This window comes from Saccopteryx bilineata, chromosome 1, assembly GCF_036850765.1.
Source record: "Saccopteryx bilineata isolate mSacBil1 chromosome 1, mSacBil1_pri_phased_curated, whole genome shotgun sequence".
In the NCBI taxonomy this organism is placed as follows: Eukaryota; Metazoa; Chordata; class Mammalia; order Chiroptera; family Emballonuridae; genus Saccopteryx; species Saccopteryx bilineata.
In genome coordinates this window covers 301,098,751-301,126,231 of record NC_089490.1, presented here as the reverse complement: position 1 = coordinate 301,126,231, position 27,481 = coordinate 301,098,751, and the positions used below count along the sequence as shown (strand labels likewise).

At 50.4% G+C, this 27,481-nt stretch overlaps 1 protein-coding gene across 6 annotated transcripts in view; it reads right to left on the bottom strand.

Moving 5' to 3' along the window:
* Positions 1-10,503: 10,503 nt before the first annotated feature.
* Positions 10,504-27,481, bottom strand: part of TTC12 (tetratricopeptide repeat domain 12) — a 55,809-nt gene continuing 38,831 nt past the window's right edge. For all 6 annotated transcript variants that reach the window (XM_066244940.1, XM_066244987.1, XM_066244979.1 and 3 more), the window contains 10 exons: positions 26,620-26,788; positions 20,541-20,633; positions 19,480-19,540; positions 18,567-18,704; positions 17,972-18,070; positions 17,448-17,516; positions 14,256-14,357; positions 12,747-12,846; positions 11,618-11,843; positions 10,504-10,648 (listed from right to left, as the gene is read on the bottom strand). In XM_066244940.1, coding sequence (XP_066101037.1) covers positions 10,573-10,648; positions 11,618-11,843; positions 12,747-12,846; positions 14,256-14,357; positions 17,448-17,516; positions 17,972-18,070; positions 18,567-18,704; positions 19,480-19,540; positions 20,541-20,633; positions 26,620-26,788 — 1,133 coding nt within the window. In that variant the 3' untranslated portion in view covers positions 10,504-10,572. The remainder of the gene's footprint in view (positions 10,649-11,617; positions 11,844-12,746; positions 12,847-14,255; positions 14,358-17,447; positions 17,517-17,971; positions 18,071-18,566; positions 18,705-19,479; positions 19,541-20,540; positions 20,634-26,619; positions 26,789-27,481) is intronic.

The following is a 27,481-nucleotide window of genomic DNA, read 5'->3' as shown; positions in this document are numbered from 1 at the left end:
ATTACTCATTGCATTCCAGCCCAAACCATTACTACCACTGGGGAGAGGGAGGAGCCTGGAAAGTCTAAAATGGGTGAGAGTAAGCGGACTTTATCCCAGGCTAGTGCTAGTGAAAACCCCCTAGTGCCTTTCTCTGCTACATTTTAATCATTCAAGCAATGTTTATTGAGCACCTGTTCTGTGTTGGCACACATTTTGGTGGGAAGAGGGGTGGAGGAGGACAAGCAACAAACAGTAATTATACAGTATCGTTGTACATCAGAATGATAGTACCTTGTGGAAAGAAAGGGGCTGGGGTAATAGGGCAGGAGCACTTTGCATTTAAACTGGCACTTTCAAGATAAGTAGATCTAAGTAAGATAAAGGGGACAAGGGAGCGCATATTGACAAAGGTTCTTTTGGTCCTAGTACCATCTCACATACCTGGAAGCAACAGCCTGAATCACAGCTGGACCAAGGGGTCAGTGATGTCGGGGCTCCACTTAATTCCATCCATTGATTGGTTCGGCTTTTCTCTATTTTGACTCCATTCTCAGTGAAGCCATCCTCAAAGATGGTAAAATCGCCACCACAGCTCCAGATTCATGTTCCATCCTTTGAGCAACCCCAGTGAAGAGAAAGGTCCTCTCCTTTGCTCCAGCACAGGCTGGGTTGAGTGTTGATTATCATGTTTCAGGTCACATGATTCCCTCTAAACCAATCACCACGGCTAAAGGGATTTGCAGTGCTGTGATTGGCAGGTCTTGGATCCCATGCTCCTCTATGGAATCTGGAGTAGACTCAGCTTCACCTGAATCATGTGGTTTTAATCATGGGGATTGAGTGGTTCTCCAAGAACAGGGGGAATGGGTGCTGGTCAAGCACATACCAATTGTCCAATCTACAAGGAAGTAGAAATGAAAGACCCAGACCAGGAAAAGTGAACTGGTCCATCTGAGGTCGCAGTCTGGTGAGGTCAGAGCTGGGGCTCCAGCACTAGGTCCACGCTGGTTGAAGGATGCCCTTTGGAAAGAGCCTGTGGAGGCAACCTTGTCCAGCTGTCCTGTTGATGAACAAGCGACATTCCTCCTCAGCCCTGGATAGCAGTTTTCTGTTCACAGTGAGGCCAGGTATAGCAGCACAGCACAGCTATTTCGAAAGTTTTTGTTTCAAAAACACCATTCCTGCTTCAGTTCCTAAACTGAATTTCTTATGACTTCACTAGTTCTGAGAACTAAACCCCCTCTCCAAAAAAAGCCACATATTTCTTTATTGCTTTTTCAATTATCCAGAGCCTCTGATGTAGGGTCCACCCAAGAGTAGGAACCCTACTCTGATAGCACTTGAAGGGAGGAACATGTCCCCAGCAAACATCTGAGGGGAAGAGGAGACCAGGTCTAATTCTCGTTGTCTGATGTTAGGTGCTGCTGCTGACTGGACAGATAAGGCAGACTAAACTTCCACTGCCCTTGGAAGAAAAGTCACAGCTCACTTCAGTAGAAATAGAGAGCACGTAGGAGGGGCTCCATGTCATCAGACATGCTGTCCCAAAAGTTGTGACACTGACAGCACTCCGACAGGAACCTGAAGACCTCTCAGTGCTGGCAGGACAACGGGCACCCTGGCCTTTGGAGCGATAACCCCTGAAACCCAGGGGCTGGGATTTGGATGACCTCTGGTCTCAGCAGATGTTCCTTGATGTGAGGTGCACAGATCAGGGGCCAAGATCATGTCAGGTCCAAGTGGAAGTTTTGCTGGGGTCTGATTTGCTTCTCATAATAATAATGTCTCACTACCATTATAAGAGTTATGGGGGAGGAAGTATTATTCCATTTCTCCCAAAGTCACTTTATATTGTCTAATAACACAGTGCTTGGCACACAGTAGGTGCTTGATAAATAGTTAATGAGTAAGGGGCATTTTGGGATCAAGCTGTCATCTAAGTGACCTTGGCTGAGGAGCTCCTCAATGTAACAACAGACCCTGGACCACCTTGCCCCCCTCCCATCTGAGGAGGACAGCAGTGTCTAGAAACCTGAGCACCTTTGTTTTCACATGAAGCGGCCTGGCCTCCACAAGCTCACCCCCATCCCAAGCCCCCTTTCATATGCCTGTTGATCAGATGGGAAGGTAATCCTTCCAGCGGGGAGCTTTAGCTGTTATCTGACAGACTACTGATGGATTAGCAAGGCTTTCAGCTAAAACCTTACAGGGGTTAGAGTTTCATTTCTTCCTTCACGCTCAGGGAGCCAGTGAGAAAAGCGGGCTCTATTCACAGCAGGAGAGACAGGGCTGGACCGTGGGTAGTGAGGTGCAGGGCAAGGCTGGGTCCTAGCCCTGGCTCAGCCATGACTTCCTCAGGAATGGTGGACGAGACACGGAATATCTGATGGGAAACAGCACACCTACCTGACGGGGCTCTGCACATGAAGTGAGAGCAGGGCCATGGAAGCCTCTGAAGTAGTTAAAAACCTTCTGCATGATATTATCATCTTGCCACAGGAGAAAGAGCTCAAGGTTGAGGGCTGTGCCTGAAACACCAGGATTGTAGGGGTGGGGCCTTTGAACGTGGCCCTCTGGCCTACATTTTCTCAGAAGAAACATGAAGGGGAATCATCCCATTTCATGTCCTGTGGATATTATGAGGGACAATCGTAGTATCAGCCACACATTTCTCTGAGGAGTGGGGGACCCAGTGGCTTTGGTGATGGACGAGACATTTTCATGACCATGAAGGAAGCCACTGTCATTACTGGGGACTCACCCACAGACTCTTGAGGACGTGGCCAAGCACAGATTCAAGGATATGCCTTCCCAGACGACGTGTCCTTACAGTAAGGTTATTAAACAGCTTCTGTGCACACCTCACTCTTTTCCTTGTCCATGAAAGTTCTCACAGAAGTCTTCTAAGTCCTCCAACTAGAGTTAAAGTCTAGTTGTAGAGAAAAAAAAAAGACACAGAAATGAAGTATTTAAAAGTGCAGGGTATGCCCATGCTGGGTGGCTCAGTGGATAGTGTTGACCTGGTCCACCAGAGGTCGCGGGTTCAAACCCAGTCAAGGCAAGTAGGAGAAGTGATTGATGAGTACATAACTAAGTGAAACGAGTTTCTCTCTCTCTCCCCCTTCCTCTCTCTCTCAAATCAATGGGAAAATTTTTGAAAAAGAATGTGCAGGACACAACAGTAGGACATCAGAGAAAAGATGCCTAGTGTGGGTTGACGAGGGCTTCATGCTGAGTGCATGCGGGTCTAGACGGACTCAGTACAGATCCTCCAACAGTTGCTTCACCCCTCCTGTTTCAGTTTCCTCATCTGTTAAGGGAAAATAATAATAGTACCCACTTCATCAGGCAGGGTCTGAATCCTAGGAAGAATTTTAACATGAGGCACTTGCCACATTAATGGTGCCAGGGCTTTGAGGACGTGTGGGACCTAGAGAGGGACAGAGAAGTAGGGGACGGCAGGAGCTGATGCCACAGGATGGGAGTGAGCAGAATGAATGCAGAGGTGGGGGTGCGGGCCTGAGGAAAGAGGGCTTGGTGTGAAGCACCGTCCACCACCAAGCCTCAGGCTTCCATAGGAGCTGGAGCGCTGCGGTGACCCACCAGGACGTGGGACCCAGGGCCAGTCCTGAAGACTGCTAGCTTAGATGGGGCCAGACTCTGACCCTCAAACCAAGCTGACTTTTAGGTGGGGCTTGGCCCCGCGATCACACCGGATGATGGGTAACACGCAACGTCAGGTACAGTTTTATTAATATTTGAGGGGTCACGACAGAGATATTTATTTTAAACAATACCTAAAACATATGAATCATAGCTCTGATTCATTTCTACTCAGTGCAAGGCATGTGTATAATTCTTATGGTAGCTTAAGATAATGTGAGTGCTTTATCAGCAAAATTTCAGAAAATTTAAAAAGTGCTGTGCTCTCACCACCGCTTTGCCCATCTATACCACACCCACCCAGCTATGTGTGCACACACGATACAGCTATGTGCACACCCGCCCGCAAAGGAGTTTGCCTTCTAGCCTGTGGACAACTGTGAGAAGGTGTCTGAGAAGCAGAATGAAAATGATGGATTATGAAGAGGATTATTCTGGCTTCTGTGCTTAGAATATGGAGTGAGACAGAGGAGTCTGCCCGGAGGCTATTAGAGTAATGAAAGTTAACCTAATTCAGGGCCTGTTTCTTTCTTATTTCCCCCCACCCCCATCCCAGAATATGATGCCAGTTCAGCAAAGTCTAATCCCATTGAATACGGGTCTCAGCCCTTCATGCTTCCCTGTGCATGCCCCCACCACACCCGGACTTCAACCAGCCATCCTCCCCAGCCCATCCCTCCTCTTCTGCTGGCTGGTCTACATCCAGATGACATTGAACTTGGAAGCCCACATCTCTATACCCCCACCTTCCTGTAGAGTCAGACCCTTCCAATCCTGACAACAATCCTCATATTTAAGAACTCTGGAAAAAATACATATATGGGTGGCCAGCTAGGGGCATCTATCTACAGAAGCAGCAGACTGTGGCATAAGGACAATACCAGCTACCCTCTGAGGGCTGCTGCATGCTGGGAGGGCCGCTGAGAGCTTTGCAGAAATCATCTCATTGAATCCTTGGGACAGATTCAGACAGTGGGTATTACACTGCCCCCACCCCCGCCCCCACCTTTTATCAACAAAGCAGTGAGGGGGTGCAGTGATGTCAGAGTCAGAGCTGGGCTCTGAGCCCGGACGTCAGGGCAGCTGCCTGCGGTCTGGCACAGCAGTTACTCCTGCCCCGCGGCTCCCTTTCGTCCTGTCCCCTCTTCTCTGTCCCCTTGGCTCAGAGTCTTGCCACTTGGAGGACAGCTGACCTGGCCTTTTGGAGTCTTGATTTCCTTATTTGTAAACTGGATGGCAGTGTGCAGGCTATGTATTTTTGCACACCGCCTCACATTTAGCAAATAAAATTGGATGGATCCCTATAAAAAGGATACTGAAGGAGATGGTCCCTAAATTATTTCCATCTCGGACATTGTGGGAGCCTGTGTCCTTACCACCTGTTCCTCTATTTCTCATTATCTTTCTGTGTTTTGATCTAGCCGAACATCCCCATTGCACACGAACACGCTCATTTTTACGCAGAAATTCACCTCTGGGCTACAGAGATGCGAAGTCTGCCAGTGCCTGTGTGTGTCTGGGTGGACGCGTGGCTTAAGGGGAAGTGAGGGATCTAAATGAGCAGATGGTGCTGCCGAAGATTAAAAGCACAACTGTGAAGCTGGGACAGACACGTGATGAGAGGAGTGATGCTCAGGCCGAGCTGAATCGGCACATGTGGCCACTGTCACACTCACGGAGCACTCCTTCCAACCTGCCACGGTGGGCGTCGGCTCGGACCAGGCTCACCTGTGCTCACCTGGGGTTGGGGTGGCTGCTCTCCCTGCTCTGCCACCACCCAAGGCCCTCCCACTCCCCCTCAGAGCTCAGACTGAGCAAATCAGACCAGGCACCATACTTCCGGGAGAATCCAGTCTTCATTTTGCCAGTTTTGAAATTGGTATCAAATTTGAGAAGAAGAACTAAGAAGAAGGAAGAAGGGAGAAGGAAGAAGGAGGAAGGAGGAAGGGGAAGGGGAAGGGGAAGGGGAAGGGGAAGGGGAAGGGGAAGGGGAAGGGGAAGGGGAAGGGGAAGGGGAAGGGGAAGGGGAGATAGGAGAAGGGAAAGAGGAAGAGAAAGAAGAGGAGGAGGAGGAGAAGGAAGAGGAGGAGGAGGAGGAGAAAGAAGAAGAAGAAGAACAACAACAACAACAACAAGAAGAACAAGAAGAGGAAGTCGTCATTTTGCAGGCTTCAGATTGCAGCACTGGGAGCTGTCTGAGGCAGTGTGCTGCCGGCCAGCTGCCTGCCTTGCTGGTACCCTGCCTCCTTTCTAGGGCACTAGGGGAAGGGGGACCTCTTGCCCCTGAAGCCTGGTGAGAAAAGAACTAAAGATATCCTGATGTATGTGTATGTGGAGATGCCATCCTTGGAATCAGTGGTTGGAATAATGAATAGCAAATGACAGGGACACATCTCTTTAGTGAGGGGACTTGGGGCATTGATCTTAGCAACTACAGTACTCCAGTGTCTGGGCTCCTAGTCACTGCACAAGAGATCTTGCTGATATCAATGCGGCAGGCTCCACTCATACAGTTCCTGGCCAGGAGAACGGTCATTCTGCCTGAGAGCCCTGGGTGTGCTCAGAACCCCACCCAACCCAGGCCAGACACCTTGGAGCCAGTATTAGAAGGCAGGCCACTGGACAGGCAGCTGGGTCTTGAGGGAGCCTTATGTTTGCCACCAGGCATGGAGAGAGGGAGAGGCAAAGAGACCCTTCATTATGATGGAACTTGTGAGAGGATGTGCAGATGTGTGAGGGGCAGAGGTGTATATAACAGTGGGTGCACCAGGTGCACTGGGTGCACGCCCTGGGCCCCGACTTCTGAAGGTCCTTGCAAAACCCCAACCTTACACTTTTTCCTAATGTAAAGGGCCCAATATTTCCTTCTGCACCCAGGGCCTCAACCAACTTTAATCTGCCTCTAGTGAGGGGGGAGGGGAAGATAATGAGTTTATGGTAATTTCATGCCTAAAAATAAGAGTCACTATTAAATAAATGCCTCTTATGTTTTTAGTCACCTATGCCAGGAGCCCACAGAACTCCACAGGTAGGGAGTACTGCTCTCATTATGTAAGAAGGGAAACTGAGGCTCAGGATAATTAGATTAATTTTTTTCACGCTACATTTAATAGGTGGAGGAATGTTTTCCATGCAAGTTATAAACATAAGCTGGAGTCGAATTCTGGCTTCCGTCCTTACTGGCTCTGTGAGCCTGGGTAAGAAGTACACATTGTCTGCACAAATCTTTGTATCGTGGTTTCTGTGCCCAGAGAAGTGATGACCCCACCTCCCAGGGTCTGCGAGGCAGGGTGGTTAAGCACGTATTTCGAGGCCTAGCTCTGGGTGCATGCGCAGGGTGGAGGCAGGCTTTATCCTCTCTCTGTGGGCCTGCAGGTGGCAGGCCAGTGAGGACCAAGAGTCCTTGGCACTGGGAAAGGCGTGACTTGGGAGTGAAGTGGGTAAGGGGGCGAAGGACTAGGTCCTCTGGCGAGTCTGTACTTTCAAGGCATTCAGAATATGAGATTTTTGGTGGAAAAAGTCATGGAGGATTGAATGTCATCTGGACTCAGGATACTGCCAAGTGGTGCTATGCTTCACGCAGTTCAATCCAAATTCTTGTCCTAACAAGTCCCCAGGAATGTCCTTACAATAGTGTCCTGGCCTGTTGGAATACGTCCTGTCCTTTCTTGTTATTTTCTCCCAATGTTTCACCCTCCTCTGCCTTGCTGCCCTCTAGAACTGCCATGGTATTGTTGTCTAGGACAGCTGATTAACATCTGTTACTTGACGTTACCTCTGCAGTGGATTCAGGGTGGTTATTAAGTATCACCTTGGTCACATCCTCCTTAGGATGGGCAGTCCCACTCCTTTTCCCCTGGAACCTGCAGTCTGCTTTCCTGAAATAAGCCCTGAACCTTAGGGTGCGAAGGACGGTGCTCATGCTCGTGGCTCCTGGCACAAAGGGTGAGCCCTGCCTTCAACATGTGATTGGCCACAAGGTGGTGTGTGTCAGAGGCCACAAGTGTTAGGAGGGCTGGTCCATCCTGGAGGTGAACACCAGCCTGTAACACATCTCCCTCCTGAGGGGAGGGGCGCCCCGGCTGCAGCCAGACCTCCCTCCTCCACGGCACAGAAGATGCAGCCCTCGGCAGGCTCTCTGAGGCAGAGATAGTAATATAACTTGACATTGCCTCTCTGGGGAAGAGATTACACAAACAATATCCACTTTCAAGAGCCAGGAAGGAGGAGTACAGCCAAAGAGGGGGAGCGGGAGGGGCCGGAACTTCAACTCGGAGACAAGCCTGCTGGTTACGCACATGGCCAGCCTTTTCCGTTTTTAAAGCTCCACTGAATTCTCTCTGAAGGTGGCAAATTTTGCAACCTCTCATTTTGTTCTCTTCAGTATCAAGACATCTCCCCTTGCAATTCAGTAATCTGCTGAAGTGTGTTTGTATAGTGGGACTAAGTGGGCGGGCCCTGGCCTCTCTGCTGTGGCCTGTCACTTGCCTGCCACCCAGCATCACAAGTCCTCCAGGGAGCTTACTCCAACCCCAGGTGGTGCCCTTATCCCACAATGACGGGCTCAGGGCTATGATTTCATTCCAGCCCCCCAAAGTGCAAAGGCCAATTAGCTATCTTGGTTTCAGGAGCAAAGTTCATAATATAAACTAAGAGCTACCTCACTTGTGAAAGATTAGTTTTGGGGGGGATGTCACAAAAATCTCCTAGGAGGAGGAGGAATTCATTTCCTACGTGGTCCAGAAATTGTACAGCTCTGATTCCTTAGAGAATGTGTGTTTTACCCTTGCCCAGGTCCCTCAAATTTAACCCAACTGACCTCACAGTCAACCCCCTTGACCTCAAGATGGAGCCTGGAAATGTTATATTTGTGTAGCAATTTATAATTCCCAAAGTATCTTTACCTCTAAAATGTCACTTAATCTTCACAGCAATGGAGAAGATAGGTTGGACCACTATTATTCTAGCTTTTTTCCGGAAGCAGCTGCCAAAGTTCAGAGAGGGTCAGTGACTTGCCTAAAGTCACACAGCTTCCAAGTAGTAGGGCAGGACCATAAGCCTTTGGAACTCTGGTCTGGGGTTCTTGGCATTCACTGTACCGTGCAGGTCCTGCCTCCTTCTCTGAAATGACCAGGTTTAAGTATACTGAGACATGGAAGAGTCATGTCACTTATTGGACTTTTCATGTAGGGAACTGGGGTCCAGAGGTAGGCCAGACAGTTTGAGGGTAGAGTTGGGGCAATGGCAGGAGGGGCAGAGCCTTTAGGACATGAGGTGAGAATACAAAGCAGGTAAGGAAAATAAGTGTATTTGTGAGCATTAAGTGCAGAAACAGATCACCCCACCATGTAGAATGGGGTGATCACGTCATCATCCGATGGGCTGGAAGAGGGCACCAGGTGGCATTTCCGGGAAGGACTCCACAGACTGTGCAGAAGTCCCTGCCAGGGGAGCCATCGCCCACCACTGGACCCACAGAATTTAAGAGCATGTGCCCCAGGGCCAGACTCTGACTCCAGAAGCCGAAAGGCACTGTCGACACTGTATAGCCGTCCCTCGCTCTCCAGAGCCGGGAAATAGGTGCCAAAATGCTGAGGTTGAAACCCTGATGCTTCTAGCATGTTTCCAGCAAAAAGCAGCAAAAGAGGGAGGAAGGGAGTTGGGAGTCAGGTTGGCAGAATGCAGTTTCCTTCCAGTGTGATTGGGCGCCGAGGAAGTGCGCAATTATTAACATTAGTATTTTAAAAGGAAGAGTCAGGCCCTTTACCTCTCCTTTCTGAGGAAGAAAAAACAAGAATGCAAGAAGAGCTTGCAGGGGCAAAAGTCAGCTAGTCATAGTTTAACTATTTCCTATAGTTCTCTGGAAGGACTGATGCCACTTGCTAGACAGAGCAAAGAAGATAGAACCTATCTGAAAACCACTTCCTCTTCTCCTGTCTTAAAAGCCTTCAAGAAACAATGTTTACGTACCTTAATTAAAAATTCCTACACTAATCCTGACTCACTCTCTCATCCTAGAGTCATGAGAGTGACCTATACCTCTAGACAAAGGGATCATGAGCCTCTTCTCCTTGAATGAAAAACCTGTATTCTGTAACATTTTATATGCTTTCTAATAATCATCATTTTGAATTTCTTTGTATGTACAAAACTTGTAAGCTAAGCCAGCAGGAACTAGCTTTAGACTTCCTAATAAGCTAACCCCAACACTTTTAGCAAAAGTAACTTCATTTAGCTTCTCTCCTTATCCTAAATTAAACATTTCCCACTATTGTAGCTATAAAGATAGGTTGTAAATCCTAGAATGTTTGGGAATGTCTTTGCCAGATATGTAAAACATTTATCACTACTGTGTTATCTTATGGTCTTAGTGTGTAGGAATGTTTTTTCCTTTTGATAGATCCTATAGATAATGTTGTAACAAGGCAATAAAATTCAATGAGCTTGTTAGTAAGATTAATGACTTTTGTACCATGTTCCCCTCCTTTTTCCCCAACCAGTATGTGATTTTGTCTATAAAAGCAGCCTCAGAATTGTGCTCCTGGCTGCATGATTTGGGATTATGCCCCATGCGCCGTGTGCTTAATAATAAAGCTCTTTCTAAAATTTCTTCTGTAACCTACCTTGGTGTCTCTGTGGAACTCTCTGGTTACATTACATTACAACACCAGGACCGACATTTATGGGGAGTCTGGGACACACAGCTTTTCATTCGCTGGAGCCCAGCCTCTTCAGAACACACAGGGACATTACAAGGAGGGCAGATGGACGCTGAGCCAGTCCGATGCCCACTTTCATACCAATGAAAACCAACAGGTAGGTGCTCGGAAAACCAATACTCAGTTCAGGAGTGGGTATGCTAAAGCCTTTATTAGCCCAGGAGCCGCCAGAGCCCACAGTCCTGTGTCGGCAGCGACGCTGCGTCTCTCAGGCGTCACTGATGGACTTCATGGTGGAGCTGAGGATTTCTATCCCGTGAAGCTCTCTCAGCTGAGCAGCAAACCTGTCACAATCAGAGCACAAGCCTCAGGAAATGTCTGTGCAGACCTCAGGCCCACAGCCGTCCCATCAGGTCAGCCTTGCTGGGAAGTAGAAGGGGGCCGTGGCTGTGACCTGGCAGCCCTTGGGGAGGCCACAGAGCACGACACACACTCTTGCTGAGAGTGGCAGGTATGACAGGCTGACCCGAGGGGACCTTGCTCTTGGGAACCTCCCAGCAAGTGCCACTCCGAGCTCATGTTAGCTGAAGTGCCTTGCTCTCTGTGGAGGAAAGGTTTTGTCCATTCGTTTCATTTGAACAATCAGACAGAACTTGAAGGACTTTGGATGTCACCCAGGCTGACCCTCTCATTCTGCAGAGGAGGAGTCAGGCCGAGGCTGTAGGGAGGGAGCCAGGCAGGCCAGAGACACTCCCTCCAAGGGGCTTTATCAGGCAGCCACAGGTGGCATGTTCCAGGGCACGGACGACTAGGAGGTAATGTGCACAGAACAGGACCGGAGCAGAACAGAAGTGTGAGCCAAAAGGAAGTGAGGCTCAGCCACAGCCAAGGTCCCCTGCCCTGGCTTGTCCACAGCTCACTGTCATTCCCTATGGCACCTGGATGGTACCTTCACTGACATTTTCCCCTGTGTTAGGCCCTGGGCAAGACAGAATTGAAGCAGGAGGGCTAACTTGTTCTGGGAAAGTGGAGGAGAGGAGGAGGGAGAGAGGAGAGGGGAGGTGTGGGAGGAAGAGGACGGAGGAGCTGAAAGAGGAGGAGAGAAGGACAGAGAATGAGGGAGTGTGATGGGGAGAAGACGCGTGCCCCAGTTCCCTCAGGACAGGCTTCCTCCAGAGAGACAGCTGCCAGGCTGGGCCCAGCCCCTGTGGCAGGAAGGCAGCAGGGCTCCACAGGGCTGTGAGGAAGAGGCCCAGCCACAGCATGGTACCCGGCTGGCCTGTCCTGAGCTGTGACCCCCAAGGGCAGCCTACCTCGGCTCGGCCGTGCACAGCCTCCCCAAGGCGATCCCAGCGTTCAGCTGCACAGCAGTCTTCTGCGCGTCCCCGCCCGCGAGCTTTAACAAGACCTTCACGATGTCCGTGTTCAGCAGGGAGGACGCCACCCGCGGCACCTCCATGCAGCTGCCCAGGCAGAGGGCAGCGTTGCCAGCCACCACCTCATCGTCCGAGCTGAGCAGCGCTCTGAGAACACTGAACTCTGCAGGGAGGGAGTGGAACACGCGTCGGTCCCTCCAAACCCCAAACGGGAGCCAGGAGGTATAAGGTGTCAGTGGATGCTGGAGAAAGTGTGCAGCCCCTCACTCGGCAGACACATAGAGAACACTGCTGGCTTCCCGCTGTGTCTCTGCTGTATTTGGGAGGTCGGGGCATCGCCTGTCACAATGGATGGTGAGTGGGTGAGTGCTGTGTGGGAGACACTTCTGTGTTCCCTGAACCGCTGCTCAGCACCTGACAGCCCCTGAGTGAGAGGCCACAGGCCTGTGCCCTGGACGGCAGGGCCCAGTACAGGATGCAGAGGAAAGGCTCCTGCTTGCAGCAAGGCCCTGCAGAGCCTCAGGTGAAGGGACATCTCACTCTGTAAACACTGCCCAAGTCCGGGCGAGGGTGGTGGCACTAGCTCCCTTGCAGCTCCCTGTCCAGCTCCCAGGGTGATTTAACTTCTGGGCTCCCCTTATTGAAGCAGCACTTGCCCTGGCTGGTTACCTCAGGTCATTAAGAGCATTGTCCGGAAATGACAAGGCTGCAGGTTTGATCTCTGCTTAGGGCACAGACACAGGAAGCAACCAAAGAAGGCATGACCAAGAGGAGCAACAAATTAATGCTTCCCTTTCTTTCTTCCCCCTTCCTTCTCTGTCCTTTCTTCTCTCTGTCTCTCTAAAAGTCAATAAAAATTAAACCCTGGCAGGATAGCTCAGTTGGTTGGAACATTGTCCTGGAGCACGGAGGTTGCTGGTTCGATTCCCCGGTCAAGGCACACATAGGAGCAGCTTGATGTTCCTGTCTCTTTCCCTCCCTGAGGAAGGAAGTAAAAAAGGGAGGGAGGGAGGGAGGGAGGGAGGGAGGGAGGGAGGGAGAATAAAGAAAAGAAAGCATGACTTACTTTTATCCAGTCTTATCACCTCCTCTCGTGCTTCGTGACAACTGTTAGTGCAGATGGCTAGTGTCTTTATAGCATAACGTGATGCTGTCTGGCCTCCCATCTAGATATACGAATGAAATTAGAAGAATACAGTCAATCCTATGATTGTTCTTGGCTGCGAACCACCAAGAGCAGCTGTGATTATACTAGTGGCTTCCTGAACTTCTAAAAGAGTCATGCCGAGACAGGTGTGAGCTTCCCGATGAGCAGGCCTGGTCCCTGACAGACGGAGTGTCCCTCACGTCCTCCCTGACCCAGCCCCGGCACACCTGAACCAGCACCCATGGAAGGCTTTATGAGTGGCTCAGAAGAGGATGATGCTGTCAACTGACAGACCTAGCGAAAAGGGAGGGTGGGGGGCCTCAGTTGATGGCACCATTTGAGAACAAGGGCTGACTTGCTAAAGCGGTCAGGGGAACATCATAGACCTAGATCATTTTAAGAGGTGACAACTGTCAAATCATAACCCTTCACCCCCCCCCAATGCCAGGTCTTTAAACTGCATGTGCGTGCTATCGGCAGCCTCTAGCAGCTTTGCAAGAGCAGTGCAGAGCGAGTGTTGGTCATCTCCAAACGGCAGCCGAAACTCAGACTCCCTCTCCTGCCCCCTCAACATTGCCCCCGATCCAGCAGCAGCCCCAAACCCACAACAGAGCATGCTTCCTGGCCCCACAAAGCCTGGAGTTTGTGAATAAGTGATCCCTGGAGTCACTATACTAACACAGGTGGGTGAACCTCACTGGACATATATGTCACGGGTGAGGTCCAGAGGTGGCAGCTGAGTAAGTCACCTCACCCTTTCAGGTGAGTCTAGGTAACTGCTGCACCTGCTTGTTTAGACTCCCGGCTCTACAAGGAAAATGTGAACATCCTTTGTCACATGTAACCACACCCTACATATCTCACAAGTAGAGTTATATCCAACCTTCTCCAGAAGACAGGATAAAGCATCGTGAGCAGGTACCATGGACAGAGTAAGGGGCCAGAGAAAACTTGCTGGGACTAGGGGCCCCCAAACTTTTTACACAGGGGGCCAGTTCACTGTCCCTCAGACCATTGGAGGGCCGCCACATACAGTGCGCCTCTCACTGACCACCAATGAAAGAGGTGCCCGTTCCGGAAGTGTGGCAGGAGCCGGATAAATGGCCTCAGAGGGCTGCATGTGGCCCGCAGGCTATAGTTTGGAGACGCCTGACTTAGACCATCTTTCTTGAGGATGGAGCCTCACATCTTTAACTTAGGCTTGAATGATAAGCAGTTTTATCAACAGATCTGATGAGTGGTCTGCTTATTTATCCAGCGACCTTCTGTGGATGCTCAGAACACCGGCTGGGCAGACAACAGCAGAGAACCCCCATCCAAGGTTATTAGCACTGAGCAGGGTGAGAAGGCAGCACCTAGTTCTGTTCCCCAGGTAAAGGAAGTCACTCCTGGGAATCCCAGAGGTCGCAACCAACGACATCACTTTACCTTCAGGAACTGAATCATCTTCTTTACCACCCCCGCTCTCAGGGCCTCCTGGACGATTTTCAGAGAGGAGGAAATGGTGCGGCTGAGCACACCAGCAGCTCTCTGAGGGAAGCAGAAAGGACAGGGTGGTTAGGTTCTTTGAAGATTCGCTACCTTTAACGATTAACAAGGGTGAGGTAAAAGTCATTAACATTGGAAGCAAAATATGCACATTGTTTTTAAAATATATACAACGACCAGGTAATAGCAAGCAATGTTTTGTTTGTTTATTTAGGTAAGAGGACGGGAGATAGTGAGACAGACTCCCTCATGTGCCCTGATTGGGATCCACCTAGCAACCAGTCTAGGGCCAATGCTCTGCCCATCTGGGGCCATGCTTGCAACTGAGCTATTTTTAGAGCCTGAGGCAGAGGCTCCATGGAGTCATCCTTAGCACCCAGGGCCAATGAGCTTGAACCAATTGAGACATGGCTGCAAGAGGGGAAGAAAAGAAAGGGGAATGAGACAGAAGCAGACAGTTGCTTCTCCTGTGTACCCTGATTAGTAATCAAACCCAGGACATCCACACACCAGGCCAATGCTCTACCACTGAGCCAATTGGCCAGAGCTGCAATGTTGTTTTTAATGCAGCCACAGGGTAGGTGAATCAAGGGGCTGCAGACATCACCCTTGGCACCCAGAGGCCTGGCCTATTTCAGCATTATATGAGACCCAACAAGTTTAGCTCTGGGACAGGAAGCACTGGCCTGGGTGCTCCGTGGTGCTGATGTCAGGGCCCCTATTAGAAGATGGACTTCCTGCCTCGGTCCTCTGAGTCTTTTAGCTTCTCCTTTATTTGTTCTGAATCTCTGTCTTTTTGTTCTATTTCCTGGAAGACTTCTGGCGCTAACTTTTTAAAACTAGCAAGCTGTTACTACATTGTAATAGGGCTTTAAATTTTTCTGAGGATACAAAATAATAGTTAATAATGTTTTCCTATTTCCCTATATCATCTCTGTGTTCTTAGAATCATTTTTTTTTTAAATTTTGGTCTCTTTATGTATGTGTTTGGTTTTCCTGAAATGTCTGGTGTCCCTCAGCTACCCAGTCACATTTATGAAAAAAGTAACACAGATATGTTTTGGCACGCTGATTTACAGGAGTCTGTCACCTAGCAGGTGGGGAGGTGACACTCCCCAATACTAGACAGCAAAAATTTTCCTCTGGTCTTTCAGTTCCTCTGAAGAAAAAGGTGCTTGGATTTTACGTCCAAGGGACAGATGCTTGGCTGCTGAGCGCAGCCCTCACCTCCGCTGCCCGCCACTGCCACTGGCATTGCGAGGCCCACTCTTCTACAGGGCACTACAAGACACATCTGCCCCCTTGCCAGCTGTGCCCCTCCTTCTGTGCTCTGCCGCACAAATGACCACTCTTGAAGCAATTTCTCATCCTCCAGAAATGGCTGACCCTTCGGTGTCCTCCTCCTGTCCACTTTGTTTCCTCTGATGCCTTTGTTCTCATTTTAATGAGGTATCCAGATGGAGAAGGCATACAGCTATGCGTTAGCATTTTATCAATCTTGTTTCCCTAATCAGCTCCCCACAGTGTTAGACTGTTGTTACAGCTGACAAGACAGACCTCTTTTTGGGCCTCTTTTCAGGCCCAAGAAAGTGGAGAGAGTGCCCCTATGGAAGGACGGGGCTCCCTACAGAAGCCGCTGCCCTGCTCATCAAGCAGGCCGGCACCCGGCTGCGGCACACGCGGAGTCCTGGGACAGTCTGATCATAGAGTCCGGCAGGCCTAGAAGGAAACTCATGTTGGCCTCACTTTAGGTTTATGCCATCCAGAAAAGGCCCAAGTATCTAAGAATTGCCCTCCTGCCTCCATGAAAATGCACATACACTCAGATTTTTCCACATAGTTATAGGGGGCTCCAGGGAACTGAAGGCCTACCACACATTCCTGGAGCCCGGGTTAAAACCCTCAGCCTACAATGTCTGACCTGACTGCAGGGAAGTTATGGACATGCTAGCTCCAAACAGGATCTACTGGATCTACTAGATATAGGAGATCCAGTACTATATAGATATAGTATATAGATACAGTATCTATATAGTATAGCTAGATATACTGGATCTACTCCGAACCTTGACTATAACCCTGGGACTGGTGCCCAGTCTATGATCTTGGAAGGCCTGGTTTCTCATACCTGCCCTGGATATGACCCCAATTGTTTCTCTAGACTTCAGGGCCCTAACCTAACAGGTGGGAAACTTGGGGTGATTCCTAATGTGAGTTTATAATGTATCCTAGGATGATGACAAGTACTCTCTTGGAGCCATGCCTACCCTCCTGGTGCACAGCGCTAGCCACCGGCTTTCCCGGTCTTCGTACCCACATGTCAGAAACACGAGTTTAAAATCTCATTCTAGTGTATGCCTCCAAGGGGCTACAACCATCCTGTATAAACAGGGTTCCCAGCTGAACATATAGGTTTAGTTTTGTTGATCATGGAAAAAGACTCTACATAAAATCACCTGACCTGTTGTTCCATTTGCACAAAGATATCTTGAAATAGGACAAGTCAGTTACATTGCACAAGCTGTTATGTTCTAAACCTCCTGGACTCTAGGGGCCCCTGGAGATGGGCATTGGGTAGGGGTTACCAAGTCCCATGAAACTGTAGGCAAACTTGATGTTTATGTGATTAAATTAAATTACAGGCATCATTCTGTGGAGAATGTCCTCCCTGTACCTCAGAGAGCCAGCAGGATCTCAGTCATGGTGATGTCGAAAGGGTACAATGTGTTAATGATAAAACAAAATAGAAGGCCGGACCAGGCGGTGGCTCAGTGGATAAAGTATCGGACTGGGATGCGGAAGACCCAGGTTAGAGACCCCGAGGTCACCAGCTTGAGGCCGAGCTCATCTGGTTTGAGCAAAAAAAAAGCTCATCAGCTTGGACCCAAGGTCGCTGGCTTGAGCAAGGGGTTACTCGGTCTGCTGAAGGCCCGCGGTCAAGGCACATATGAGAAAGCAATCAATGAACAACTAAGGTGTTGCAATGAAAAACTGATTGATGCTTCTCATCTCTCTCCATTCCTGTCTGTCCCTGTCTATCCCTGTCTCTGTAAAACAACAACAACAACAACAACAAAAACAAAACAGAAGGAGGACAAGAAAGGAACGAGGGTTGCCCTGGGAGAACCTTACCGTCAGGATCCCGCCGTCCCGGCTGTTCAGGAGAGACAGGCACCGCTTGCTCACCTCCATGGCCCAATCCTGCAACAGCGGGAATGGGGAGATGGAGATCTCAACATTCTGGTCACCTGACTCCTCTATGGAGCTTCTTCCAAGCACGTGGACAGTGCCGGCTGCTCTCTCCCATTCCCATCACCACGTTTCCTCAGCAACCCGTCTAGTGCTGATTTCCTGCCCTGTGTGCCTGCCCTAACTGGAGGACAACACCCTGAGGGCAGAACCACGCTGTACGCGACTGTAAATGCAGGGCCTAGTATCACGCTCAGTACACCCTGCGCACTCAGTCTTCTGAAGGAACACTTGACCGAGCAACACCTCTCCCTCAGTGAAGCAAAGTGACGGGGTGCCCACCCGGCTTCCCCATTCCCACACTGCAGCTGGAGTTCCTGAGCTTCCGCCTCTTTGAGAAAACAAGAATGATTCTGTGTAACAATGCATCCAGGTCATCCCAGGGTTCCAGATAGTGATTACTGTACCTCAGAGACAAAGGGGGACTGGAGACACAAGTTCATCATGAGTCCCAGGAGTCTATATATGATGTCTCTGAACAGGTCCACATCCTCCTCACACCTGGCCTTCGAAAACAAAATAAGGTAATCCCTGACCTTTCTGCCTTCCAGCTTTTGAAGTGATCTCTCCCCCCTTGCAATGGTCTCAGCATTACTCAGCCTCCCTAAAGCCTCAACGCCATGAACCTGGGTGGTTTTGGAAGATGGCAGACCAGTCTATGAGTTAGCGTTAGCATAGGAGGCTCGCAAGGAGTTCCACCTGCCTCTGCCATGTGACTCTGGCTCAGCCTGGTCCTGTGCTTAAACTGAAGAGTGAGTGTTGAAATGGGTGATTAAGTCAACTCCAGGGACTTGAGATGTGGAGGAAACTATCCAGGGAGAATGAGATGTGATGTGGAGGACTTGTGAAGGTCAGCAACCCACAGAATCTGTGGTTTCAGAAGGGAGAAGCCACTGGCTTCAGCATCCTCAAACAGAGTTTTTAGAAAAGCTAGATAACTAAGAAGAAGCCAATACCCCAAAGCAGATAAAAGACCAGCTTTAAGTAGAAGAGCTAGAATACCATGAGGCCCAAGCAGGCCTCCCCCAAGTCTTCAGAGGCAGACATCTGTCCTCGGGTGGCGGCCTCTGCGCTGAGGTTCCCCATGACGGCGATGCACTGGCTGAGGGCTGAGCTGTTAGTTACCTGGGGGTCTCTCTTCTAGAAGGGAAGCAAGAGAAAGCAAACGTGCAGACACTGGGCAAAGGACATGGCATAATCTTGGGGCACACCTCGTCCACCAAAGCACCGGGGAGCCAGAGGGTGCAAGGTCACACTGGGCATCAAGGGGTCATGCTAGCAACAAATGAGGCATGTGCGGTAGACCCCACAGTGCCCTGGCCTGGAATAGAGAGGCCTAGGACTCAATCCCAGTGACACCACCAACCAGCTTGGAGAACATGGTTGGCCTCATCCATTCTCGCATCCCCCTTTTCCACATCTGAGATGCTGGGCTGGGATACACTGAGGTCCCCCAAAACGTCCACAGCTCACTAGGGACAGGGGTTGGTCACAGTATGCTCTCCTAGAAGTCCCTCTCTCCCCAGGTTGTTTCTGTCCCATCAGATCCAATATCCACATTGGCCCTCCTGACCGGGATGACTTCCGTTCAGGGGACAGGGTTCCAGGTGGTACTTATGATGAGCCTCAGGGTCAGGAGAGGACGGATGAACACTGACAAACTTTCTGCCATCACCTACGAGGCCGAGTTGCTTCCTGATTTTTCTTCCCCAAAATAAGCCCTGTCCATGTGCCATCTACACCTGCCCCAACTATGGTTGTTTTAATAACTAAGACTTGTGTAAATTCCAGCTGTGAATAAATGACTAATGAGCCTGGGGGACAATAGGTGTTCTGGGGTATAAACTCTTTGAACGGCTCTGCTCATGCTCCCAAGCGTGTCTGTCACGGATGATGAGAACGAGGACTTGCTCACCAGAACGCCCGTGAGTACAGGGAGCACACTTGGAAGGTTGGCCTGGAACCACACTTGAAATCTGTTGAGAAAATAGCAGCTGTGATTTATTTCTTCGTTGTACAAACTATAAGATAAATACAGCGTCTCAGGTAATGGGATGAACTATCTCAAACGCTGGGCCCATGTGACTGCTGCATACCCAGATGATTGATTCTGAAACAAAAGAGAATGTCCCCAGGTATACAATGTGGCTTTAATTTCTCTGTGTATGAAGAATTGTCTTTGAGGTTAAACTACAAGATCTCAGATGGCAGGACTTACGCAGAAGTTGCTGGAATCCCTAGGCTTCTGCCAGACTGCCCCTCCCCCCCACTACCCCGTCCTTGTGTCTGAGTGCATGTGGCGCTGGGCAAGCCACCTGCTTCCTCGTCACAGCCACGGGCCAGCAGGCTCAGGCGTCTATGCACGCTAGAGCAGCTGCTACTATCCCAGCCTGGCTAAGGGCCTGTTGAGGAACACAAGCAGCTCTCTTTCACTGGGATCATTTCTAGGCAAGATATCCTAAAGTTGGGAAATTAAACAAACAAACAAAAAAACAAAGATGTACTGACAAAATAAAAACACACTCAGAAAAAAATGAAAACTGTAAGACCGTTACTGTCTTCCCAGTAGCTAAGCAAGAAAAATAAAGGGGGTGGGGTGATTACCCACAATGCCCCTGGAAGCTCCAGGGGAGACTACATTTGTGCACCCTCCCTCTGTCTCTCTCACACTCACTCAGTGCACAGTGCTAGGCAGCTCCCACTAGGGGCTGATTAGGGGGAGAAGCTTCTCCAACACACAGTAGACTTGCTTGCTGTGTGAAGTAGGTTACTGCTCCCAACCACAGTGAGGACGGGGACCCCTGCCCTCTAGAGGGCTGGGACAGGCGTGGCCGACCACAGCCATGGGAAGGCCTTGGCCCTCTGACTTAGCAGGTCTTGTGAGCTCCACTGGCACGGCCTCCCTGTATGCGGCTCATTTAAAATACGTCAACAAAGACTGAAGAGGAAATGTCCATTTCCATAAATAGAAATTACCTTTCTTCTAGAGCCAAGTCTGTGAGCAGTTCCATGGCCGAGTTGGCCTTCTTGTCTGAGAAGTCGAGAAATGACAGCAGGGCTTCCAACAATCTGCAAAAAATCCATAAGAGCCTCAGAGTAGGCTGTCCTCCCACTGACAGCATGTCTGACACGGAGACAGGGTGGGAGGCCAGGCGGGAGCCGGCATCCAGGTGAAGCTTGCTCAAAGGGCAGCCCTGCCATGCCCTCCTGGGAGGCCCAGCTCCTTGCCCGCTGCAATGAGACAGACATTCTCCTACCACAGTGGCTCTTCCACTTAATGTGCAGTCCCAGGGGTTGAATAGTTTTAACCAAACTTCATTTCTAATCAGACGGCGCTTATGAGAACTCTCTGTTGCTTCTGCCATGTGACTCTGGCTTGGCTAAGTTCAGTCACGTAAGTGACACCTAGGTGGCATCTTTACCAATCTGCCGATTACTAAAGGAGGAGAGCCACCTAACGAGGTCGGGTGTGGAATAAAGATTTCACAAGATTTTGACAGGCTGCTGAATATATCAGATGACATTGAATATGGTTAAATTCAAACTCCCCCGCTTAGAGCTGGAAATTCTGTATAAATAACAGACTTGGAAGGCCTGGTTTATAATTGATTTATATAAAGAAGAGTTAAAGGTTGTTAGGCAATTGCAAGCCCACGATGAGCAAACAGTCTGGTGGAGTTGTCACAAAAACCCAATGCCAAGTTGGGCTGCCCTAACAGACTGCCTGGCATCAGGACGGAGACAGTGTCGTCTGCCCACCCAGCAAACCCACGCTCGGTACCCACCGTGTGTGGAGTGCTGTGCTCAGTGAGGGGGTGCGTACTAAGTGCTCGTTCTCCTACACTGACATGTGTACCAGGTTATATGTTAGAAGGAGACTCGTATAAAGTGTGCAGTCTACCTGGTGAGAGAGGTGAGGGGATGGAGACAAAGGCTTCAAAGGGCCAGTGACGTTTCAGAGTCACTTGAGAGAGTAGTGCTGGCTCTCTGCCTGTTCCTTCGCTGTGTGCCAGGCAGTGTGGTGGGTTCTGGGGCTCCCAGCTCCAACGGGCTAGAGGCTAGTGCTGGGCACAGGGGGACAAGAGCAGAGCATTTCAGGTGCAGCACGCACAACGATGAGGCAGGAAACAGCAGGGCGTACTGGAGACTGCTGCAGCTCCTCGCGGCTGGTGCTTAGGGTGTGAGGAGAGGGTAGGGGGCAGTGAGGCTGGAGAGCTGGACAAAGCCAGCCAGGGCATGGGGGCCTTCTCTAGCTTGCTGGAAAGTTTGCACTTGACCCTGTCGGACTGCATGTTCCGTGTGGCTGGGAGAGGATGCCCTTGGTAGTGGTAGAGAGGTGGGGAGAGGAGGCAGATTCCTGAGCCCATCTCAGTCTGAGTGGGAGGAGGCTGCAATTAAACACAGTCCCTGGGTGACTCCCAGACACTGTATTTCTCAGTAGCTGAATGAATCTTACAGGCAGCAGTCATTTTATCATTTTAAGTAGAAAACACCAGGACAGATGTGCATGTCAGACAAGCCCCTTTGGTGAGAGTGGAGGCTGGGGAACAGGTGGTGCAGGAGGCAGGGGTTCCACTAGGGGAAACAGGGATTGTCGAGACTGGAAGTGCAGAGGCAGAGGCAGAGGCAGGGGCAGGGACAGGGGCAGGGGCAGGGGCAGGGACAGGGGCAGAGGCAGGGGCAGGGGCAGGAGCAGGGGCAGGGGCAGGGGCAGGGGCAGAGTAGGGTATGCTGTGAAGAGGTGGTCACAGTGGCTGGGAGGACAGACCGGAGATGCTGGGGAGAAGAGGAGAGAAGGAAGTGAATGCAGGAGATGCTGAGGGGAGGGCTGACAATGGACCAGCATCTCACAGGTGGGGGCCATCCTGGGGCACTGCAGGATTCTGGCTTGGTCAACTAACAGGATGGATGGAAATGTCACCCATGAAGACAGAAAATCCAGGTAGAGGGTCTGGTTTGAAAACCCACTTCTGAATGATTGGGTTTATACTGATGGTGTTGTGATGGAGATAGCCAGTGGCAGACAGGGTGTCCTTCCAGTACATTTAGGAGAAAGACACTTGTGGGTGATAATTAGGGCCATGGGGAGAGAAAGGCAAGGGCGAGACCCCAGGGTCCCTGACTTGGAAAGGTGACAGCATACAGGAGGCTCAGAAAGGAAACCAAGAAGGAAAACCAAGGTGTAGGAAGAGGACCAGGAAGGATGACATCAACAGGACCAAATGCCACTGGCAGTGTCGGGAGAAAAAGGCAGAAAGGAGCCCGTCAGACGGGGTTCTTCCATTTAGGAGACTGGGCTGCAGTCGCCCCCCTCTGCTACTGGAGTCACTTAGCCTGTTCTAGGAGGAGTCTGGGACTCAAATCTCCTGAAGGAAACCAGGATGCCCAACCTGGAAAAGACCAGGTTATGTCAGCACTGGAAAGAAGGCGTAGATGCATCCGTAGGCCGGCAGTAGGCTGAACTGAGGCCTCAATACAGGGAAGCAGAAGTGCCCCCTTGACTGGAATGGGGCAGGCAGTGTGTGCTCAGTGATAATTTTTCATCAACAGAAGTGTCCTCAATGGGAGGAACTTCCCCAGAAGGTGAGAGCCACATCCTGGCATTAGTTGAGGAGACTTAAGTCCATGGGTTGTTAAAGTACCCAGCCCAGTGCAACTGAGCAAAACAGGATGAAAATGCTGGAATGGTCCCCGGAGGCTGTCATGCCCTCACGCACACTCTGGGACGCCCTGGAGGAGACAGGGGTGCTGGGTGGGGTGGGATGGGGCTGATTTCTCATAAGGTCCCAGCTAACGTCAAGCTTCTACAAATCCCCATCCTCCTCGGGATAGTATTCCAGTGTGCCTGCTGCCATAAATCACTTGTTTTACAGTTTGTTCACATTCTTCCCCCACCAGTTTAAATCCATTTCCCTTGTTCTTGAAGATGAGTGCTGATGAGCCTGACTAGCATGGAAGAGGAGACCGCAGTCTAACGCCATCTCGGTCTTTGTCCTGGGAAGCAAGCCACTAGGCTTCATCTCCATCTGACAAGATGCATGCCCCAACTGGACCAGAGAGAACAGTGTCCATTCCGACTCCTCTCATCTCCATTTCTGGTGGCACTTTCTGCTTTGCTGACCAGCAGCTGTCCCTGCAGATGGTCCATGCATTGGGAAATGACCTGGTATAACTAACATGTGCACTTTCACATCAGGTTAGGACCCTGAGCTAGACCCTGAAGAGACAAAGGAATATGAAAGTCATTACCAAGCCCGCACCATGTGCCGACACGACACCAGACACTGCCTGTCCTGCAAGAGATCTGTCTGCTGGTGAACCCCGCAGAAGGCAATATTGCCTCCATCCTGCCTGACTCTGCTATGGAAGCCAGAACCATTATCCCAATTGGAAGTGGCATGTGACACAGTTCTGACCTTAAAAAGGACAGACCTGGCTGGTGCTGCCCTGCCCGGAGAACAGGCCACTTGGAACTGCTGCAGCCTGTGTGACCATGAGGGGAGGGAGGGTCAGAGGAGGGCAGAGACCTCGACCCTGATGTCTGAAGCCACTCAAGCAGCTACTGCCACCTTTAGCCTCTTCTGTTAGGTGAGAAGAACAAGGCCAGCTTCTCTTAGTCAAGTTTCTGTAGAATGTAATGAAAAAATTCTGCCTGGGGTACTGGCATCACCCCTGTTAGGTGTCATCATGGGTCTGACACAGAGGAGGCACCAGGCCCATCAGCTAAGGAACTTCCTGAGTCACATACGCAGACAGAGACAAGCAGGGGACTTGGGCTCACGATTGCTTCATCTAAAACACTAGCTCGGCCCTGGCCGGTTGGCTCAGCGGTAGAGCGTCAGCCTGGCGTGCAGGGGACCCAGGTTCGATTCCCGGCCAGGGCACATAGGAGAAGCGCCCATTTGCTTCTCCACCCCCACCCCCCCTCCTTCCTCTCTGTCTCTCTCTTCCCCTCCCGCAGCCAAGGCTCCATTGGAGCAGGGATGGCCCGGGCGCTGGGGATGGCTCCTTGGCCTCTGCCCCAGGCGCTAGAGTGGCTCTGGTCGCGGCAGAGCGATGCCCCGGATGGGTGGAGCATCGCCCCCTGGTGGGTAGAGCGTCGCCCCTGGTGGGCGTGCTGGGTGGATCCTGGTCAGGCGCATGCGGGAGTCTGACTGTCTCTCCCGTTTCCAGCTTCAGAAAAATACAAAAAATAAAAAAATAAAAATAAATAAAATAAATAAAACACTAGCTCTTTCCACAAAGTGATGCTGGCCCTCGCCTGGTTCCCGTCAATGCACACTTGTTCTCCACATATCATATAGGAAAAAGCATCTTTTTAATTGAATTTATTGGGGTGACACTGGTTAACATAATTATATAGGTGTCAGGTGCCCAGTTCTTCATCACATCGCTGTACACCACATTGTGAAATCATGCCCAAGTCAAGTCTTTGTCCATCACCATTAATCCCCTCTACACTCTTCCCCAACCTCTGGCAATCACCACACTGTCGTCTGTGTCCGTGAGGGAAAAGCACTTTTGGAGGAATGTGGTAAGTGTGCCTCTCTGTGAGGTCATGAGGCTGTGTGCACCCTCTTCTGCTTAAAACCATCACATTTCATTTCAGAGAACACACTCCATCTCTTTCTAGTTTAATGGGAGATGGACATTAACCAGACTAGCGGTCATTAAGGTAATAAGCTATGGTGTCCTTCGACTGTCTAAAGAGAGTAGGCAGGACTTCACAGGATAATAAATGCTGCTCTCCATGACACTGGAATTCAAATGGAAACTCAAGCAATTCCAAGATAGCTTTGGGGGAAAGCTTATAACTATGGGTACATTTACTCAGGATGACCAAACCAAGTAAAAACATATGATGGAGGAGCTGAGGGAATGACTGCCATTATCTGAAATGTGAAATGTGCTTCTGAGGATTTAACTCTGTGAACGAAGAAGCCACCCACCTGTGTGGGCTGAGCTCCAGGGGCCGCTTTGGCCTCCCGGTGAGCCCTCGGGGCTGTGCCTGGCCTGAGAGTCTGGGCAGAGACACAGCCCAGGCTCAAAAAGCACCCTGTCCTTAGCACACAGTGCACCTCCCCACCGATGAGGGACAGGTGCTGGAGGTCTCCGCCGGGCCCAGTGAAATCTTGACAGGGTTTCAGAGTTGGCTGCCTGTCTTACTGGGAACAGGGACAGGGATCTGGGCTTTGGGGCCTGGACCAGCTGGGTGAGACTCCCCAGGGAAACTGCTGCAGTTACTCTTGCACCTCTGTGACCCAGAGTAGTAACACTTTGCCTGCATCTAAGGCTGAGCAGGGATAAAAGCAAGATAATAGCGAAAAGAATTAGGATTAGATTACATACCAAGCATTTATAAAGCACGCTATAATTATTGCTACTGTTTCTATTAGGTTAAATGGACTACAGTACATTGCCAACACCTACCTGTATTGATATAAAAAGTGGCATTTCACATGTTCAAACTAATTATCTTTAGGATGAAGAGCACTGGGCAGAATTGTTATGGCTCAGTCATGTTTTTAATAAAGTCTACTTAGGGGAGATGGTATAAGCCTTGGGAAAACCTACATGTAACAGTATTTATGATGTGTTTTATTTGTTTATATTCTACTGTGCTCAGAAAGGGTGTAAGGATATATAAAATCAGTAGACCTCAAACAGGAATGAAGGAGAAATGCAAGTACAGGAACAGGGTCAAGCAGGACCGAGGCTACAAGGGCAGAAGCAAATGAGCTTTAGAGGTGGGTTCCCAGCCTGGTTTTGCAAGTGCTGGCATTTGCACAGCCTGCAGTGTCTGGGAGGGGCACAGTATCTGAGATGGACAGGCTCAGGAGAAGTACAGCCACCCCGTGTAGCCACCCTGGACTGGAGTTGGCCCTGAGGGTCCTCAGGAGGGAGTGCCCCCTTCGAAGGCCCTACTGTTCCTGATCCTTCATAAAGCCTGCTGGCGCCTCTCACGTCGGAGATGTGAGAGGGTAGCCAGGCTGGTCTGAGCTTGGTGGGTGGTGCCTGGGATGCGGCAGGGGAGGTCCCGTCAGCAGAGCCTTACCGAGCCAGGTCCAGGTGGCTGATGATGAGGCTCCGGCCGTTCCCTGTCTGGGCGAGCTGCAGCAGCAGGGCCAGGCTCTGCTCCTGGATGGCTGGGACCCGGGAGGCCAGGAGGGAGGGTAGCAGCTGGCCTGTGTCAGGGCGCATCACAAGCAGGTGCTGGTTCTCCTCTGGAACACAGGGTTCATCACCTTGTGCCACTATGATGGCAATTAAACCATTCTGTCCCCACCATCCCGACGGGAAACCCGACTCTTCTCCACTCGCACGTGAGGTGGGACAGTGAGATCCTAGAGCACAGCCGCGAGAACCAGACTGCTAGATCTCAATGACCAGTGAACGGCCCGAGCCGACCTAGTAACTCCTGTGCCGCTGTTTCCTCATCGTGGAGTGAGGAAGGCGACTTGCCTGTTTTCATGAGGATTAAATGAGTTACTACATGGTAATGTTTATAGCAGGGACTGACTGGCACAAGTACATTAGCGATTGCTACTCTTGCCAGCCCTTCCTTGGCATGTGTGGAAATGTGAGGAAAGGGAAAGAAATCAGCTGAACTGTGAAGTATCTTTAGACCATCCATTTTCATATGAGTGTCATGAGAGTTCTCCGTGGAGAGCCGGACTGTCACTCGACACATTCATTAAGAAGCCTGTGCCCCTTTCCAGACTGTAAGCTATTTCTAGGGTAGCAGCACTGCATTTACCCCCTCACCTGGTTCACCATCTAACCAGGCATGTGGATTTCTTGAGGGCAGGCAGGGGTGCAGCTAGAGTATGCAGCTACGCTAAGAAACAGGGTAGAGTTTGTTTAGTTTATGTATTTTTTCTGATACTGAGAAAAAACTCATCGTAAACAACTGAAGT